General features: G+C 40.9%; 1 protein-coding gene across 1 annotated transcript in view; it reads left to right on the top strand.

The window, feature by feature from the left end:
* Positions 1-20,617, top strand: part of LOC117822330 (A disintegrin and metalloproteinase with thrombospondin motifs 16) — a 55,088-nt gene that overhangs the window by 23,908 nt on the left and 10,563 nt on the right. Inside the window, exons 10-18 of the mRNA XM_034697004.1 lie at positions 2,992-3,145; positions 6,364-6,459; positions 9,715-9,863; positions 11,321-11,493; positions 11,584-11,714; positions 12,014-12,137; positions 12,367-12,611; positions 12,802-12,937; positions 14,045-14,171. Coding sequence (XP_034552895.1) covers positions 2,992-3,145; positions 6,364-6,459; positions 9,715-9,863; positions 11,321-11,493; positions 11,584-11,714; positions 12,014-12,137; positions 12,367-12,611; positions 12,802-12,937; positions 14,045-14,171 — 1,335 coding nt within the window. The remainder of the gene's footprint in view (positions 1-2,991; positions 3,146-6,363; positions 6,460-9,714; positions 9,864-11,320; positions 11,494-11,583; positions 11,715-12,013; positions 12,138-12,366; positions 12,612-12,801; positions 12,938-14,044; positions 14,172-20,617) is intronic.

Raw genomic sequence — 20,617 nt, forward strand, 5'->3', positions numbered from 1 at the left:
TCTGCCTCTCCTCAGCCAGCTATGACAGAGAGGTCTGAGCAAACACTGTGTGTAGAGTCAGATGTTTTATCTAAGCTCTTTGTCATGCCTAACATGGATAGACGGCTCTCATGGCAGGGTAAAATCCCCTTTAAGTCACTCAAAGTTGCTTTTTATTTGCATGGCCACTGGTGAAAGCCATCGAGAAAGCACTGAAACATGAAAGTCTGACCTTTCTTTTCCCAGAGTCGGAGTCATGCTACAGAGGACGTAGGTCACAGTTAAGTAGATATCTGAGGAAACATCTCGTTGTTTGTTTTATAAGCTCTTGTCTCGTGACATTGTGGTAAATATCTGTCTTTGCTTCATTAGAAAGACGGAGAGACTGTCAACACTTTCAGGTCTGCACCATAAGAGTTAACTCTGAGACAGCAGCCAGTTATAGCACCGCATGAAACTGGAGCAAGACAGCGAGCCCAGCTATGAAAGAGGTAGCAATGTTCATGTATCATCACCTCTAAAACTCTCAAACATGTTATGCCTTTAAACGTTGAAGTGAAGACAACAAGTCATTGTAAGGAGGTTTTGTGGAGGAGACTATTTCTTAGCCTGAAGAAGCCACAGCTGGCTTTCACTATGTACCGGCTGGTGGGCTCTGAATATTTAGTCTGATGTGGTGACCTGCATACATGGTCACTTTAAAGCTTTAGTTCAGTGATGCTAGGGAAATACTTGGAGGGAGTATCTTCAGGGTGAGAGCACATATTGTATCAAGACAAAACATGCTGCATATGTTTATGTTTTCTTTTTGTTTGATGTACCAACACAATGTGGTAGATATTTAACATAAATTACAAACTGATATATACCTCTTTCAGCTTAATTGTTTTATTGAACCATTCTTCTTTCTATACCAACCAAGGGCCTGTGTCCACCAACGCTGATTTTATGTGCTGGCAGCACCCAGAACCTCAATTTCAGAGTGCTTGTACAGACCTCTGGCATTATTGTCGACAAAGTCCCTCCCCCTCTTGATTCTGATTGGTGGTGATCAAGAAGTGACTTTAGCAAGTGTGGCAGTGGTTCAGAAGTTACAAATGTATAACTGAGGGTGCTACGACTACAAGTAGCAGAGGCTCCCAGCGTAAAAAACATTGTAAGTGGACACAGCCCTTTGGTTCAGAAAAAGGGACCATCAGAGCACTTGGTCTGCAGAACAATCTCTGACTAAATTAGTATTTGTAATGATTTGTGGGAACTCCTTTTTTTAAATTAAATTGACAGTTAAATTATTGGTAATAAAATCTGTCACGTGCATCCCTACAAGTTGTGTCTGGAACAGATGAATCAGCAGATCAACAGGGAGTCCTTGAAAGAATGGGTGCTTGTCTTCTCGTTTACTTTGTTTATTCATACCCAGCTGATGATAATCTTGTGGTGTAAACTGCTTACAGCTTAAATATTGGAAAACATTTTGTTCTAATCATCTTGCAGACCCATCAGTGAAAGGAAGAAGCTGTTTTTAAACAAATCTGTCCCAAGGTCTTGCAAATGAGGCTGCATTGGCCTTGTAATTTTATGAGGGACACCCTGTGCTCGCCGGCAGGCCTTGCATGTGCGCCTGCTGATGTGTGAACACTGTAAATGTGATGTATTTTACAGAAACTTTATAATGGGAATAATGTAGAATATCAGAATAACACACATGCAGAACAGCCATTGTTCTGTGTAGACACAAAGGACCCATAAAGCTACAGAAAGTCTCTCACAGACACACACACACACACACACACACACACACACACACATGTATATACTCTGCTAAAGCAATCAGGACCACTCACTAACACAACGGGCCCTTCCAACAGATTTGCCTTTTCATGCTCTTTCCAGCATAGACTTGTATTATATTCCCTGGACTGCAGCATATAAGCAGTAAAACATCTCTGCATAGTAAGGAGTGATATCAGTTAACATTGGAAACCCCCCGCTGGTGTTAGGATATGAGCGAGAGGGGTAAAGATTTTTTATGTCTGTCATAATTGAGTGTCTGATGCATTAAAAACCTTTACTCACAGGGGTTGAGTTTGGCAGCTTGTTTTGTCTCTATGGCAACGCTTTACAGCAGCTTCCAAAATAGGAAACAATGGAACAGAGTGGACTGATGGACGGCTTTCTGTGTGCAAATGACGAAGAGTAACACACCAGCTTCCTTACATACTCTACATTAATGCAGGCAGTAAATTACATGTCTGTTTCGGTTTGTTTTAAGATGAATGATTGATTCCACCTTCACTCGTTACTCACCCTCCTTTCTTCACTTTTGTCCTCTGCTGTCCTTTGACCTCTGTTCCCCTCTCAATGCTGCTCTGGTCCTTTCCTCTCCTGTCTTTATTATGACTGTATGTCCTTGTTCTTTTCAACACCTTGTCTCTGCTTATCACTCACTTTAACTCTTCCTGTCCCATTAAAGTTAATAACCATAGACCTTTCTGGAGTCCCTGAGCTCCCTTGTCTTGTAGGTTCCTCTGGATCTCTGCCGTAGACGGCCTGCTGCTGTGAATGTGACAGATTCAAGCTGCTACAACTACTACTATCTGTCTCATCGTTATCCTCTCTCTCTCTCTTTATCTCCCTCTATCACTCTTTCCAACATGGTCTAAGTAGATGTGTGTCTAACACGAGTATGGTCCTGCTGGAGGTTTCTGCCTGTTAAAGGAAGTTTGTCCTTGCCACTGTAACTTGCTAAATGCTGCAAAGTGCTCTGCTCATGGTGGACTAAGATGAGATCAGACTGAGTCCGGTCTGTAAGATGGGACTGGATCTTACCCTGACTTGATGTTGGATCTTTGTTAATAATAGAACATAGAGTACGGTCTAGACCTGCTCTGTTTGGAAAGAGTCTTTAGATAATGTTTGATGTGATTTGGGCCTATATAAATAAGGATTGATTGATTGATTTTGTTCTCCTGCTCATCTATTTCTTCCTTTTTTTATTCTTCTCTCTAACAGTTCTGCCCAGGCTCTGTGTTTATCAGATGAACCCCGAGCAGTAAAGGAGTATCAGTACCCCGAGAAGCTGCCCGGTGAGCTGTACGATGCAGACACACAGTGTAAATGGCAATTTGGAGAGAAGGCAAAGCTCTGCACCCTCGACTTTAAGAAGGTAAAGTCCATGTTTTTAGTAATTCATGCCATTCCATAGCATGTGATAATGTCCTGAGCACAGCCGCTCAAACCTGAGTGTTCAATTAGTTTGAACAATCTGGTAGTAACCACATGTGAGGACACAGAGAGAAATAGAGTTTGATTTTAGGGCAGTGAGGTAAAGGAAAAACAGGGGGAAGGAAACAAAGTTGGGTTGCATGAACTCATCTCACGCACACACAAATACAGGGATATCAAACATTCTCACACACACAAAGTAAACAATGAGAGTTATAAAGATGCCTATGAAATACTCACTGGGGTGGATGACTAAATATAATCTGGAGGGATGCCAATGGGAATCTCTCCTCGTTGCTCTCCCATTGTCTCATTGCAGCTAATATTTGTCTGAGTGACTTTCTGCATGATCCAGATAGGGCTTAGGTTTCTTTCTGACACAGTGCCTTACCTGACCCCAGCCTGAGGATCATCCTGCTCTTCTAAAGAAAGACGGCAAAGCATGAGAGTAACCATAACCCCTAGCCCAGGTCATCACATGTTGATGCTCTGTCACTCATCTGGGACTTTTTACTTCCTGCTGAACACGTGCTAGCTATGAAACGGTCTAGTATGTCAGGCTGAAGGACAGAAAACTGCTCAGTCAAAGTTAGGAAAACCTTATTTGTTAGATTTTATCAACAACATGACAAAGCACTTTCATTCTGGTCTTTTTGGGAAAGGTCTTTTGTTGTTTGGCCCGTCCATAGACACTAACCTCTGGGCCAAGCAGACTTTGTCTTTGTCTTTGAACTATTTCACTGACAGCAGTTTCTCTGGCAACATAAATTTGCTGCAGATGATTTCGCAGAGCGTCACTACTGAACACTTTGGAATGAGATTTCCTGTTGCAGTAAAGCTCTCTGATGTATAAGAGTTTAAAGTATCCTGAACACCACTGAATTTGTAAACTCACAGAGTCAGGAGAAGGTCAACCTCAGGACCCACAGTCTATCGATGTTTGATGACGTTATGGGAACTGATGACAATTTTTTCAGTAATTCTGGTGAAGCCGGTGGTTGATGTGAACGACTCTTACATCTATAACGTTTACATCTATATCATAAAGGCAGTTAATTCTTGGTCCATTACATCCCCTGGTGTTGCACCTGTTCACCTCTCTCAGTGAGGAAGATCTCAGTCCAACAGAGGAGCTACAACTTCAACAGTTTGAGCCTGAAAAAGAAACTATTTTCTTATGATTGACTCACAATTTACTACTTTTAAGTTTGCCAAAATAACAATATTATGATGCAGATTTGTAAAAAGTAAAAATGTAAACCTTGTCAGGTCTGTCTTGGGAGGAGAAGAAAACAATGTTTAAAGGAGGTCGGACAGATAATTTCTGACGCATTCTTGGAAGTCAAGAAATCTAAATGTTGAGTGGCTTTCGAAACACAGCATTGATCAGATTCATCACTCAGATTACACTTTTGATCTAGAACAGATTGTTGGCTGCACATGCTAGCACTTGAAATCTGTTAATAAATAAATCCTCATTAGATTACTGCTGATGGGAGTCAGGATGTCATTGTGGCAGTGTTTATTCCTACGACTACTTACTCTACAAACAAACCAATGATGAAAAACAGAACACCTCACTGGAAATCTAAAATCCAAGACTATAATGTCAAATCTGTCATCAGAGTTTAAGGTTACATGATAAACTATTTTTATTGGTTTATGAAGTTTATATTCATATTTGTGTATTATGCAATAACATATAGTTGTGGCTAAAATGAAAAGAACATACTCCCAGAAAACAACTTTTTATAACATGTAGTATGATGTCAATACAGAGCTGAAAAAGATGGCTCAATAGAGATCACTGACTGGATTTAAACCCAAGATATCAGAACATGGTGTCCTCCTTAGACTCCTCTACTCAACATCGAAACATTCATGCATTATTTCAGCAACAAGTTAATTGAGAATTGCTCCCTTATGCTTTTGGTCTCAAACTATTCTTTCTCATGCACCTGGTAGCAGCAAGGTGCACAGGACCCTGAAAAATCCCCAAGCAGCCGTCACACTCACCATCTTTCCAGACACTTGTTACTCATAAAAAACACTTCATGTATTAGCCTCGGTGGTACAATTCATTGTGCGATGAACTCATTCTTCAGGAAACCTTTTTGCAGGCATTGTCAAGATAAGGTGGAGCTTAAGGAGCCAAATGATACTCCCCATGTTGTGTAGTCTGACAGAGAAAAGTTACAATAGAAAAGGGAAATAATATAAATAGGTGGGTTTTTTTCCCTTTTAACTCTGTCTCACTCTGTCCATCATATCTGAGCCGTTTCCCCTTATCGTTCAGTTCATTTTCCCTCACTCTGTCTCTCTCCAACACTTTTACTGCTGCATAAAGGCCTGAGCAAGCAAAACAGCTGGACAAATAGGCCTTGGGATAGAGTCCATGGTGGCTCTTGGCAGCAGCAAGCTGAGGCCGAGGTGCCTGTCAGCATCTGCACCGGGTTGTCAAAATCTGATATAGTCATTCAGATAGTAATAGATTAGACATGTTCAAAAGTAGCCGGCTCTGCTTCTCAGGCAATGTGCTCCCATCTGAATCTGTTAGACCACTGCTGAGAAACACAGCCATGACATCATGAAGGTTTGGTTATGCAATTATACACTTTTAATGAAAATGATTGCAAAGCATTACATGTTTATTTTACTTTCTAAATCCTGTGTGTTACTTTTGTTATTTGGTTAGGAAAGGGAAGTGCTGGGTTGCAGCTTCTTTCATGTTTTTTGTCTGTCATCATGTTACAGAAATGGGCGTGCATTTGTATTATTGTTCATGCATTTCATTGCCTTTGGGATAATGCCTTGGACAAAACTGCATGATTTTTATCTCCCTTCTTTCCTAAAATATTGTTATCCAAACTACTGAAGCATAAATATTTGGTGGATACAAGGGTGCTGCACACTGATAGCTTGCCAAAGATCGTTATTAAGACCATCTCTATTTCAACGCGTTTCCATCAACATGTGTTAAAGGCTCTCTAGCGGCTGATTAACAATGTAGTCATCATTTATCATCCTTTCTTTTGCTTGCTTTGTTTACAACCGTTGAGAGAGGGAAATTGAGCACACTGCTTCTGAAATCTAGCACAGAAAAAAACATGTTTGCATACATTTGAACTCACTCTCTCTTTTTCTCCCGTGTTGTTGCAGGATATCTGCAAGGCTCTGTGGTGCCACCGTGTTGGGAGAAAGTGTGAGACCAAGTTCATGCCAGCTGCTGAAGGCTCTGCCTGTGGACCTGATATGGTGACTTAACACGTGTTGTCATGTGTGTTTGTGAGTGTGTGTGTATGAGGTGGAGGGGTTTGGGTGATACTTGGAGCTTTGTCACCTCAAGAGTGATATCACATGACTCGCATGGGAACTGTTTCCCTTGTATTGGACTTTTTTATCCCTTGCTTTGAGGCTGTTCATGTGGTCATACCAAAAATGTTTCTAGAGGCTAGCAGAGACTTGCAGCAAGATGTCTCTCTTTTCAGGATGTCATTCATCAGCTCTGTGGCAGAATAAATAAAGAAAAAAAGTTTACACTCAGCCATACAAATGACAGTATTCATATCACCCCATCACTAAGATAGCTTTTTCTTTGCAAAATTGACTTTGCAGCTGATACGCCTTAGAGATATCTTTGGGTAGTTTACAGAAATGAGGACAGCATGTGTTTTTGTGTAATGTCTGTTGTCAGCACACTGCTCCTTGGCAACATTTAACCAAATAAAACACAAATGAAAGACACCAAACAAGAGCCTTTTTACAAACAGTTCTTTGCAGCTTCGGTGAAAATGTCCCCTACAGCAGAGCAGCAAAACTCAAACAAGAACATTGGAAGTGACAGCTTTCAGATGCACAGAGCAGTCTGAAGAGCCCGAGCTGCACGAGACACATGAAACAAGTCAGTTCTGAATAGGTTTCCCCTTGGAGGCATCAGTTGGCCCACTGTTTCTTTTTTTTTTTTTTTGTGTTGCTTGTATGAGAGATTTCTGACATGTAGATTCCTCCTCAAGGAAAACCACAGACCTCTGAGAGAGCAAACTGCAATAGACAAAGCAACTGGTGGTACTTTGTAAGGTGAAAGGGATAGATTTATGTATATACCATTATAAAAGCAACATTTATTGAGTGTTTTAGTGTTATATAACACTTACACGCCCATTTAGTTTGGTCATTTTAAGACAAAAGGCAGAGTGAGGCTGCAGTTTTAACAGCATCCTTCTACACACAATATCTCCGTCCCAGTGCTGACTAATAAATCAAATTGTAAGAGGATAGTTTGGACAACTATATTAGATTTGGATTCCAGTTCATTTGAGTTCACTCTCAATAAAATTTCTCTTTTTGATAAAGGTACAACTCTCTTTCTCCACTGGTTTACCTCAGGGAGCAGCTGCAATTGGTTTGTCGCTGACATGGCGAAAACAGCCATTGGAGTTTGGGCCAAAAAGCAATCTGTGCTCTTTATTTATTCTTTGTTTCTTTCACGTACTTCTTTCAAGATGATTCTCCCCCAAGGCTCGCTCTCCTCTTACCCTCACTCTCCTGACAGCCCCTCCTTCACATTTGCTTCTCAATATATTGGACTTGATGGTTTAATCCCGCCCTCCGCCTCCACGGGACAATTAAGTGAACACAAACAATGACAGGCCCACTTAGGAATCCGTGGCACTCAGCCGCAGGGGGAAAACTGGGGGGAAATCAGCTGTTCTAGCTCTTAGTCAAGGACCATGAGATTAGCAAGAGGAGCGTGTGTGTGCATCTGTGTGTTCTAGCATGTGTGTCTTTAGGCTCAAGTGTAGGCATGAACACACAGTGGGAACAGGAACAGCTGAGCATATGCCCCCCCATCAATGCTAATGCATGAGTTTGTGCACTGGCAAAAGGTCCCTGGGATCACTGTCAGCAGAGCGGTGAAGTATATTGTGACTGATGTCATTTTGACATCTTGTACAAATCCAGTTCAATCCTGTGCCAAGACACAGTTTGTGACATAATGTTGCTTTAAGTGAGTCTAGATTTTTGCAAAGTATCCTCGCATTACTCTCACAGATTTGCTGCTTAGTTTGAAACACGAGACATGTTAGTGGATGACATGATTCAGCCTCTTTTGGGAGAAATATTGTAAACAGTTTGTTTAAGGCCTGTGAGGACTGTTTCCTGTACTTCCCCCATCATCACATGTGGTAAAGGGCAGGTTTTTTCAACTATGTTTATTTACATGACTTGCCATTTGGTTAAAAATCCTTCTCTGCTTTGTTTGGTGGGAAACATTTGCTATGCCCCTTTGCTTCACAATCAAGCTAATTACTGAAGATTAAAAAACGCAGTGGGTGACTTCATGTGTGTACATGGCTCTGTATATTGCACCAGCAAAAGTTATCTGTTACAAGAAGGAGTTTTAGCTTCAAGAGAACATGGAATAAAATATGGAAATCTGCATGTACCCATTCAAATCTTTAAAAAACTAGATCGACACCAAACTTAGAGACTGTTAAACGAGCTGCAGAGAAGCTTATACCCCAACTTTATGAAGCCCTGTTGACATCTAGTATTAAAATCTGTCTTGTGTGAACCGATCACATGTGGACAACACTTCAGTCTGAGCATTTCCACATTGCATTAGCATGCATCCCCAAATGTGTCTCCAGTGACCACTTGTGATCAGATCTCACTTTGCCTCTTCGTATGCAAATAAACACAAATCCCCATTCTCCTTCATTAGACTCAAAAAATGATTTAAGGATAACAAACAGTGACGGAGACTCGCAGCACACAGAGTGGGAAAGCTGCACATGTCATCAAGCAGCAGGAAAGGAAAGGGTGCTTACAGACTGAAGTGATGATGGGATATAAAACCTTGTTGAATCATGAAGCCTGGTGTTCCTCTACAGCTCTGTGGTTTATCAGGGAAATATAAGAACTATGCTGCAGACGGAAGTCTGTAAGACAATAAGATCCATGTGGGTACCACACAGATCGTTAATATGAAACATCAGTTTATCATTACTGTGTTGCATTATTACAAACTCTAATTAACCGGGTCCCATCTCTGGATCACATCATTAACATGAGGAGACATACATCATCATCATAATAGCAGGCTGTGATGGAAGTACAGGGCACATTGGTTCCCACATGGACCCTCATCCCATGTCAGAATAGGATCATTCCACATTAACAGGTTAAATTGAGTCTTTTGAAGAAGAAATATAGATATTAAAAAATCTGTATTTCTGTGCACACTTGGCTTTAATGCATAGAGTACCTCTTCACATGTTGGAATGGCATGAGAAATTAAAAAATATAGATGTTCACGAGACACAGCATCTATGAAATCAATCATTTATGAGAAGCATTAAGGTGCGTTCACACAGTATTTGGCTGTTCATTTGTGGCCAGATTACCTGGAACAGATGTAATTTTAGGGTAGTAGCTGATCTGACAGATGTGATGTGTTTTCTTCTGCTTCCCTCTTTCTCAATAAATATTCCACCCTCTCTTTCTCAGTGGTGTCGCAGGGGACAGTGCGTGAAACAGGGTGACGAAGGCCCGAGGCCCCTGCATGGACACTGGTCAGAGTGGTCATCCTGGTCTGTCTGCTCACGAAGCTGTGAGAGCGGAGTCACCTATCGGGAGAGGCAGTGCAACAACCCCAGGTAGAGACACACACAATAACGGTACCCATCCTTTTTCATGCTGCGGTTCAGATCAGCAAAGATGGAGCAGCACCAGCAGGTGATTAATGTAGCTTAGCTAGCCCTGCTCAAGTTCACTGTTTACTCCACATCTTCTTTCAAATCATACAACAAAATGAGATGCTTAAATGTCTGATATGACGGGTGAGCTGTGACTATTTCTTAGCCATCAACGCCGAGGAGCAGTGTCTACCTCGACCCAAGTTGCCTGTTCCCTTGAAAAATGTATAAGTTAGCATTTCATCTTCACTAAATGCACGTACATATTTGTGATTCTACTTTCTTCCATGCATCCATTATCTTTTATCTTTTCCGATTCTGGGTCGCAGGGGTTGTTGGAGCCTATCAAAGCTGCAAAATGTTTATTCCTTGGTACAGAGGTGGTCTTGCACTGTTTGTAGTTTGTTGACTGAAGGCCAAGAGCATATCGAGACACGTGATTGAAATAGTGAAGATGGCTCACATGGATCTCTCGCTTCATCACTTATCTGTTCACTTAGTCTGCTACTCATCAGTCACTCAGGATTATTTGCACAGCCAGTCAGTAAGGGGGCCCTACCTCAAATACCGGGGCCTCTTCTCTATCATGTCATGCCAAGATCCTGACAAGTGGTGACTAAATTAGACAGAGAGTGATGTGCAGAAAGAGAGAGCGAGAGAAAGAGATGGGGAAGGAAAGACGGTGGGGCTAAGTTAGAGAGGGAATAAAAACAGAGACAAGGGAAGATAGAAAGTAGGGGAAAGGGAGGAGGGGGTTAAGAGAGATGACAGAGAGGGATTAAAAAGAGAAAGATGAAATGCAGAGTTAGAAAGGGAGAATGGAGCGAGAGAAGACAAGACAAGTGACAATGTGATTGGGCGGCTTATAGAAGGTGTAATCATGCCATGGAGGGGATTTCAAAGAACATAGCCCAGGGATATACACCTGTGATCAGAGACGTCTTGATACACAGCCCAAAATTAGTCATGCCAGAACACAGACTTATGTTACAACTTAGTGTTATTTGTAATCAGGTAACACTTCAACTCTCAGAAGCATCAAAAGTTGTTTTGCTCACCTGATGTCCTTACATTTTATGGTGTAGATTTACATGTGTTAATCATCTTTTCAGTCCAATGCAAAGCAAAGATGTAAAATTTACATACACCCATAAAGAATACACCACTGTATGTTTTTTTTGTTAGTTTGTTTTACAGTGAAGTTATGTATTATGAGCTAGCTGACTAAAGAACAGAAGTAACTACTGACAGGAACCATGTGCATACAACAGCCCGAATACTGTACTTATAAATACAACTGGCAAAATCGATGAATTCCAATAACAAGCTATGCCAAATACTGATGATCTAATGTGCAGCATCACGCAACAAGTGGAGGTCTTTGTTTTCATGTCTTACTTTTCAATCCTTCTCCTCAGACCTGCATTTGGAGGGAAGTTCTGTGACGGATCCACCAGGTCGTACAAACTTTGTAACACTCAGGATTGCCCCACCAACACTCCAGACTACAGAGCGCAGCAGTGTGCAGAGTTCAACAGCAAACAGTTCAGAGGATGGTACTACACCTGGAGGCCCTACACCAGAGTGGATGGTAAGACTTCTTCATTCAAAATTTAGTGTTTCATGTAATTATAGTTAACATTTTTCTTGCCTTTGGTCCGTGTGCTTATATTTCCCTCAGATCAAGATGTGTGTAAGCTGTACTGCTTTGCTGAAGGCTATGATTTCTTCTTTGCGCTGGCCAGCAAAGTAAAGGACGGGACACTCTGCTCACAGGACAGCTCTAACGTCTGTATTGACGGACTGTGTGAGGTAATGGGAGCAGTCAGAAAGTGAAGTGGTTTGATTGAAGAATGGTTTGAAAGTGTTTGAGTTGAATCTTTGAAGTTGAGCTGTGAATTTGAAAAGGATTTAGAAGTACACATCTTTAGTAGAAACCCTTCATGACTTCTTCATGTGTCCTGAGAAAGAATGAGTCGACCTGTCACCACATGAGTGATTAATGACATTAGCTTTCGACAGATGTAGTATACTTCATAGTATGATTAAATGTTGCACTTTATGCATATACAATATACTGTTTGACACAGTGTTGACATTTTTCTCTCTAGAGAGTGGGCTGTGACCGGGTGTTGGGCTCCTCAGCTGTGCCTGATGCTTGTGGTGTGTGTAAAGGAGACAATTCCACCTGCAAGATCTACAAGGGACAGTATGCAAAGCAGCATTACACTAACCGTAAGTAAGACTAGTTAAGTTCATTGCTTTTAGGGATGATGGAGATGTTTTAAAAGCTACTATTTTGGTTATTTATCCAATTAACTTAAACTGTATTATACTGTTCTATCACTCAAACACATGTTCAAAATGTTTGTGGATACTTGCATAGTTTATCTTGTTCAAATGTGGTTGTTTTTGACTTTTTAAAGATACAAGTGCTTGATTAAGGTTACATGCATTTCCCTAGAGTATTATGGGGTGGTAACCATCCCAGCTGGCGCTCGGAGTATCCGAGTGATGGAGCTGAATACGTCCAGCTCCTACCTGGCTGTCAGGGACTCCCAGAGACGTTACCACTTGAACGGACAATGGACGGTGGACTGGCCAGGCAGACACCCCATTGCTGGAGCCATTTTTGAGTACAAGAGACCGTACAACAGACCAGAGAGCCTCATATCAAGCGGCCCAACCAATGAGACGCTGATCATAGAGGTAAGGATTAGAAGATCCGGGAAGTATTATATCTGTTTTTAAAACTATTCATGCAGCTACTGCCTTAAACTGCCTATCCTTACTTTCAATCCTCTATAATCAAACTTCTTTAACTTTCTTTGTTTAGTTTCATCACTGAAAGATATATGTATGATATCATTGTCTCTCACTGTCCCTCTTTCTCCTTCAGATATTGTTGCAGGGCTGGAACCCAGGTGTACGTTGGGAATACACTCTGAAAAAAGCAGATGAGAAAAGAAATCACATCAAACACAATTATACATGGGCCATCGTACGCTCCCAGTGTTCAGCCACCTGTGCCAGAGGTAAGTGTAAAAACAACAAAGAAACGTCTCCCTGTGTCAAGTTGCACTTGTGCTAAAACTTGAGTGAAAATGTGAATGAACTTGATTGAACCATTTCTAAGTAACCTGCATTGATGAAAAGGGACAGATCACCTCAGATCTTTAATCTGGACCAGCATCTAAAGCTCAGTCTGACCTCTGTGATCTGTAATAAGGCTTTTAGCTGCAGGTTAAATGGAGAGGGGAGTGTTCCCATCATTACTGAGGGGACATTAGTAGCTGCCGTTTGGGCACCGGTTGGACCTTTTCTAGTTCTAAGGGGACACCTGCTATTACAAGCAGACACACACATGTACACAGATCCGCTGAAGCAAGCACACACATGCATGGCTTTGACCAGTGGCCTTTGTCCGATGAGAGGCCTTGTTTTTTAAACGTACACACACACAAACATGGTAAAACTGTTGTTCTGACCTGAGCAGACCCTGTGCTTGAAGGTCTTTGTATGTGCATGAGTGTATTAGTGTGTGTGAGTGTGTGCACTCGCTTGCCTTCATGTGTGTGAACAAAGCCTCCAGTGTAAGGTTCCTATTGATTGACACCGCAGGTTAAAGTTCCCCACCCTGGCCTTCTGTGGTCCACCCTAACCACCTCCACCTCTTTGTGTCCTCATTGTAGGCCATGATGGGTTGGGGGTCATTTGCTTTATTAAAGAGTGTGACTGACTAAACGGCCTGAATGAGTTAAGATGTGCAGATTGACCGTGCCTAAGGCCAAATACCAACCAGGGGACCTGTGAGTCTGGGCTTCAGGTTTCACATGAATTAAAAACACTGTTGGATCTGTAATTGTAGCAGGATTTTACCAACTCAAAACACTTTGCTGTTTTGAAGCTTTTTTTTTCTCTTGGAGCTCAATAACACTTTTTTTATATGCATTACATCCGTCCCAAAAACACATAACTCCCCCTCTCTTGCTATCTCCTCGATCATAACAGATATGAGCTTGTAGTTTTGTTTTACCGTTACTTTATAGCCAAGAGATAGACTGAATAGATTGTAAAAGCAAACCAGAATGATCCTTTCATGCTGTGCCTTAACTTGATATGTTGATTCATAACCCGTACAGGCCAGATGAACACCAAGCCAGCATGCTACAAAGACTTGAGAGTTCAAGTGAATACTTCCTACTGTAATCCCAAAACAAGACCAGCCACTGGAGTGATGCCCTGCAACACCCAACCATGTCCTGCCAGGTAAGACCTTCTGCGCTTTTAAATATAATAGAAAGACTGGTAATGTTAATGTATAAGTACTTTTAGTTCCTTTGCAGGTGTTTCAGTTTGAAGCTATGCTTGTAAATTATTTCCAAACTACCTGATAGATTGCCATGATATTTGGTTCAGACATTAATGCCCCCTCCATATGAGAGGTAATCATTCTGAGGATTCCAATACTTTTCTTTAAGGTTTTCATTGGTTCCAAAATTAATATATAATAGTTAGTACAGTACCATGGTTGAACCTCAACACCTGCTAAAATAATGACTCTGCATAAGCCTCGACTGTCCTTCACATACAGTACAAGTGCTAATAAGCTGGAATTAGCATGCTCAACAAAAATAAAACGGTGGACATAACACTGGATGTTAGCAATGCTATAGTGAACATGATTACTAGGGATGCAACTAACTTTCAAGTCATTTAAATGGACTAAAGGTGAGGAAAAACTTGTGAGAAAAAGCCAAACTGTAGCACACTTTCAACATGGGATCAATGAGTCTGTGGTTAAACAATGTCAAATTGGTTTGCTGAGTGTAGCTAACGTTAGCAGAGCTAGCACCACCAGCCTTCGGTCCTCCTTGCAGGTTAAAGTCCTCAAACCTGTGCTTGCATGCTGTGCTGAGTTAGCCAGACACAGCCTATATACAAGGTAATCTTCATTTTCTAAATCAAAGTACTGCCAAACCATGCTGCTTTATGAAATACCATTAGTTATTTGTGCTTGTTTACTTTCAGATAGTAGAGCATTGTACCATTATAGCATTTGAATTCAGAGCTACAGCCCCAGCTAGTGCACTACAGTTACGACACATCATATGACCAGCACTTCAGGCCTCCTATAATAAAAATATCAATAACTCTTTAAACAGTAATTCTGGTGATGACTAGCAAGGGTGACAATGTTTAATGCTTTAGTAGTCTTACTTCACACATCCCTAATGTTTACATGCTGACATAAACATGTAGCTCATACACCGCTGTGCCAAAAAACAGCCTCATTTAGTCCATAGCGTGGACATAGGCTCCTGCTGACATCTGAGTTTCTCCAATTTTAATACCCCAACTTATTCATCACAAATCTTTGTAATGTCAGCGCTAATATGTGGCTTCAAACATTTGTGAATGACCTCACCGATATATCCGCTCTCTTTTGAGCTAACTCCAGATCTGGATATCATTAAAACTGGTATTTGAACGGTGCAGACATTTCCAGGTAATTTTCTGATAAATATTTTTGGATGGAAAAAGAGTGAAAACTTGGCTCTGATAGACTTCATGGTATGTCAATTGTTCAATTGCTCAATTGACACACCCTGGAAAGGCTGTGTGCCTGTAATGTTCTGTAAGTTATGTGACAGCCAAAAACATTGCTGGCTGTAACAGCTCAACATTCAGTACATGCATGTTCATGTTTGGAACTCGAGGAGACAGCTTCAGAGGCCACTAGCCAAATACACTGACACAGAAAATGAAGCTCACAATCATTTCCTCTACTTTGTCCTAATATCCCTTTCTTTGCATCTGTTCTGTCATCTGACTTCTCCATCATGATTTAGTCCTTCGTCCATCTACCCTGTGACCTCTTCACCTGCCTTCTCCCTCACCCTTCCTGTGACTGCCATGTGTTTCTGGTGTATTATAACACCTGCACATCTGTTCTGTAGTTTCTTGACATGCAGTGTCAGAAAAAAACCATTTATTGGTTGAACCAATCTTCAAACTTCTCACACTAGCTCTTCATAATAATACAAATGAAAGGTGTCAGGCAGCACTGACTGCACTCCCCACCCTTTCTCCAGCTCTGTAGAGCACCTGTTCAGTGATGATATTTTTCTCTCATGTAATGAAAGAATAACTTGCATTTTGGCCCAAACATGTGTTTTAGGGGAATAAAGGGGGGATTCCCCTGGATATACTGTACACGTCCTCATCTAGTTGTTCGTCTTTTTACCTGTAGCATCACCAAGGGAGGCTCAGAAAATCATATATCAAGAGCCATGTTAGTCAGATAGGTTTTGTGGTATGCTACACAAACTGCACGTTTAATTAATGGGGCATCTTGGTTCATCCTAACCCTTTTGATCCTCTGGATTTTCCACCACAGTGTTGCACTGGAAAAAAAGCTTAACAGTAATTTGTATCTTGGAACCAATGTAAGAAATGTGAACACATGTCGAGGTTCACTTCCAGGTTTCTGTGGCCAAGACAGATTTTTGAGATGTTGTTTAACGTCACTGCTGTCACTTGGAGTGACAATTACAAACTTTGTAAGATGTATGACAATACCAGACTGAATAAGAGTGGGAGCATCATCCACTGAAGGCTTTGTGGTGAGAGGGTGCGGTTCTGTGGGATATTGGCTCGGCTCAGTTGGTTCAGTCACTGTCTATACCCCTGACATACAGGGCTTAGGCAGAGGATCAAAGATCAGTCATTGTGGACCAAAGCTACGGAGTGGACATCATAGGGAGTGGTGTGACTGCTGACAGTCAGGGCATGTATGAACACACACACGCACATAAAAACACACACAAGGGAAATGTCCCTCCCTTGTCTGTGCTGCTCTGGACAGTGTCGTGAAGGGTAAGACCCCGGCCAGAAAACCAATCAGTGAAGGAAACTCTTGGGATAACACTGGCTTTAATGACAGAGTAACTCGAGATTTTGTGATGAAAACAAGATTTTTTTTCATGCCACAAAATATTACATAAACCATTATGAAAGAGATTGATTATATTTGTTCGTTATGTAGCAATTTTGAAGCCACAGAAACTCCAAAAAACAATCAATTTACTGAAGAGCAAACCAACAGAGATGTAGAAAGTCATATCTGCAGCAGCTGTGGCCTCCCGTGGGTGCATTTTGAATTTGTATCGGAATGATCATTTCTTGAATATCACACAGACTAGTTCTCTTGGGCCTGCATAACTCCTGCAAGAGAAGGTTAGAAGTTTGAGATACAGAAAGGAGGCATCTTAGGTATTTTAACTCTGTTAACAGCGAGTGTAGCATTGTCTGTACAGGAGGAGTATAGCATTGGCAGCATTAGACAGAGAAGACGAGGGGGAAATTGTATAGGCTGGGGACCAAGCTGTAAATGTAATCAGGGACTAATAAGCTTGGCTGGGATTTGCTGGAGACTATCTCCAAATCTGATCTGGAGCAAGTCAAAGCTGTAAATGTTAGCCTTCATGCTAGTAGCATCATTAGCTTTGACACAAGAAGAAAATGTGCAACTAAACAAGTGATTGTGACAAGGTTTTTTAAATGTAACCTTCTACCCTAAAAAACTAATAGATTTTGAGGCGCTCCCTGGTCTTAGAGGTAACATTTTAAAACATCCCTGGGTGAAAGTTGGTTTAGCCAGACATGCTAATGTTAGCAGTGTCCTTTTGGGAGACAGACATTTTTGACAAGGTGGAACAAGTTAGAGAAAGACACCAATATTTGTGTGTCTGAGGTATTTTTCTCATTACAGTCTAATGAAACAGCTTCAACATCCAGAAGTTTAATAGCTGACTGTTTGCAATCTGTGACCATGCAAAACAATACAAAAACAAAAGAATGAAACAGTCAAACTTCAGGGCCGGCACGCAACACTACCCTTATTGAGCATCTTTAAAAGAAATTGGGAATCAATGTAAACCAATTAAATTCATCCAAGAAAATTCTGAGCATCACAATTAACTAAAAAAATGAAAACAATGCCTCTTTCATGTAAACACAGAGTGTGTGTAGAACTGAAAGCATCTGACATACCACTGACAGTTACAGTACAGTAGATGTCTGTCTCCCAAGGAGTAACAAGAGCAGTTATGTAGAGATGTTTGTCAGCTGCTGTTGAGGTGTCAATCCCTCTGTGCCTCTATTCTGAGTATTCCCATGTACACTCTTTGCAATGGTCTGAAATATCAGCCAAGTCGTTGCAAATAAAGTGGACACTGCTGACAAGTTGAGCCTTGATTTATGAGGAGAGAGCGGTTTAGCTGAGACACTGACCTCATATTCATTGCTGTTGCATGTGGATGTCTCAAAAATTCTGTTGTGTGTCCAAATGTGACTTTGTCCCCTGTATGAAATGTTTTGTTTTGTTATAGCCAAACTAAGCCTTTTGAAATAAGCTTAAAACTCTCATTTCTTATTGACATGAAAAGGCAACACCAGAGACAGAAACAACACAGCCCTCTTAAATCTTTGTTGTTGGACATTAGTAGTGTAGTTTTAGTGTGGCCTACTTTACCCCAGACCAGAAGTCATGGTGTATGATGCTGTTGACGACTGGCAATTAAATGCCTTATGGTAGCTACACATAAATACACACAGTTCTGCCCTGTTATCCCAGTGAGAATGCTGCATTTTAGAACTGCACTATATTGGAAACATTGCAGTATCTTTTATTTTTAATGATGCATATTACAATATGAAAAGTGAAGGAACTTATAACAGATAAATGCAGTGTGTATTTATCTAAACTTCAATCTTGCTCTTCTTATTTGGGACTTATTTCTGCAATACAAAGTAAATCCCCCTCTCACTTGTACCTTATTGGGTTCAGCCTTCTGGCATCTCACATATGTGATCCTGTGCCTCGAGCTTCCTGTCTCTGTGACAGCAGTGGGAGTCATGTGCATGTTACATATTACCATGGTAGAAAACATGATAGCATGATAGGTTTTCGGTCAAATGATTGACTTCACATGTCATGAAATTGTGACAGTTAAATGATATATCTTGCAGCTCCTCTTCATCCGCTTCCTTGCATTGTGGACAGCCAACTTAAACCATTGCCCATACCTTAGCCCATTCCATACCAACATTTAACCTTATTTAACCTACATTGTATGTATGTATATTCTATGAAAATTTTACTAAAAGACTAATAGGTAAAAAAACAAAACAATGACACACACACAGAAAGAAGAAGAGGCAGAACAGAAGAACAGTGGTGGTGTATTCCTTTGAATCCCACTCCCACCCAAACTCTCTCACCCTCTCATCATCAGACTCCCAAGGAACATTTTAAGTGTCTCTACACCACACCCATTGCACTGCAGTCCAAAATCTAAAAGCAAAACAAACCGTTACAGTAACATTGAAGCACACTCTTGCAGAAATAGTCATTTTCAGTCTTTTCTGCTTCTTTTGTTCCGTAAGCTTTTCTCTGAATTCTGCCACTGAAGTCTTCTTTTGATCGGTTTCCAAACACCTGCTGAATAAACTTCTGTTCCAGATAGACTTTCTCTGTATTATGCAGGGCACCAATATTATGTAATCAGCACTGAAATCATGGCGTCCAAGTTAGGTTACCATTTATCTCATGTTTTATAGTAACCAACAGCTGTTTGAGAGGGGATTTTTCCTCTGCATAGCAGAGTCAGTGCCTGTTCAGTTTGTGTTGTTTTGGAACAGGTATCCTAGGAAAATCCTGCGTGATTACCACCGAGCCGTGTCATTGTCACTGACATAAAGTAATGATGGTGCTGACAGAAAATGTAAAAAGTCATAAGAAAAGGAGGCTGTGTACTCCAGGGCTTTGTCAGGTCAGAAGTTTTAAGTAATAGTGGCATGATTGCTGTTCATTGTGTCATCATGTGTGGTAATGCACTGTAGTCATTCCTGTTTAGTTTTGCTGGTATATTCAAGAAAAACAGACACTGTGTAAGCACCCTGCACCACTGCCAGCTTCACAGATTATCCCCACTCGAGCCAAAACTTCTGCACTCCTACAGTTGTAAGGCTCAATCAAATGTTATGTTAGGATGGATACCACTGCACTCCACCTACAGACTAATCTATTAACTATATGGTCCTTATTTGAGGTTATTACTGTTACCATGGTGTTTTTGTGCTAAACAACAAAACTTTTTAGTTAATCTATAATGCAGAATTAAAGCTCAGCAAAGAAAACACAGCGTAGAAAATGCATTACCACTGACTATTAACTGACACGATGACATAAGTGCACTAAAATGTTACCTAATATAAACACTGTGAAAAGACCTCTGAGGTCAGAAGGTCAAAATCCATCACTTCACTTTTAATAGATGCAGGAAAGAAAAAAATCAAGAATCTGACTCACTGATTTTGAACCCTACTTGTGGCCTCCTTCAGGGATGAAGTTGCTCAGTTGCTGGATACGAGAGATAACTTAGTTATTATCACATGATGATGAAGCTCAGATAAACGGCTCCAAAGATAACAAAAAGGTAAAAAAGGTAAAAAAAAAAAAAAGACAAAGTTAGTTTATTGAGAAAAAATAAATTCTCCTATTGTTTTTATTGCATTTTTTTTTAAATAACATATTTGCCATGTGTTAGCTTGACCTTTCTGCAGGGGATGCTTTGATCTGTCAAACACAGGTGTAACTGATTATGTCTGATTGCTGCATTGCACTGATTGCCTACAGAGCCATCGTTAAT

The sequence above is a fragment of the Notolabrus celidotus genome, chromosome 12, assembly GCF_009762535.1.
Source record: "Notolabrus celidotus isolate fNotCel1 chromosome 12, fNotCel1.pri, whole genome shotgun sequence".
NCBI classification, from domain to species: domain Eukaryota; kingdom Metazoa; phylum Chordata; class Actinopteri; order Labriformes; family Labridae; genus Notolabrus; species Notolabrus celidotus.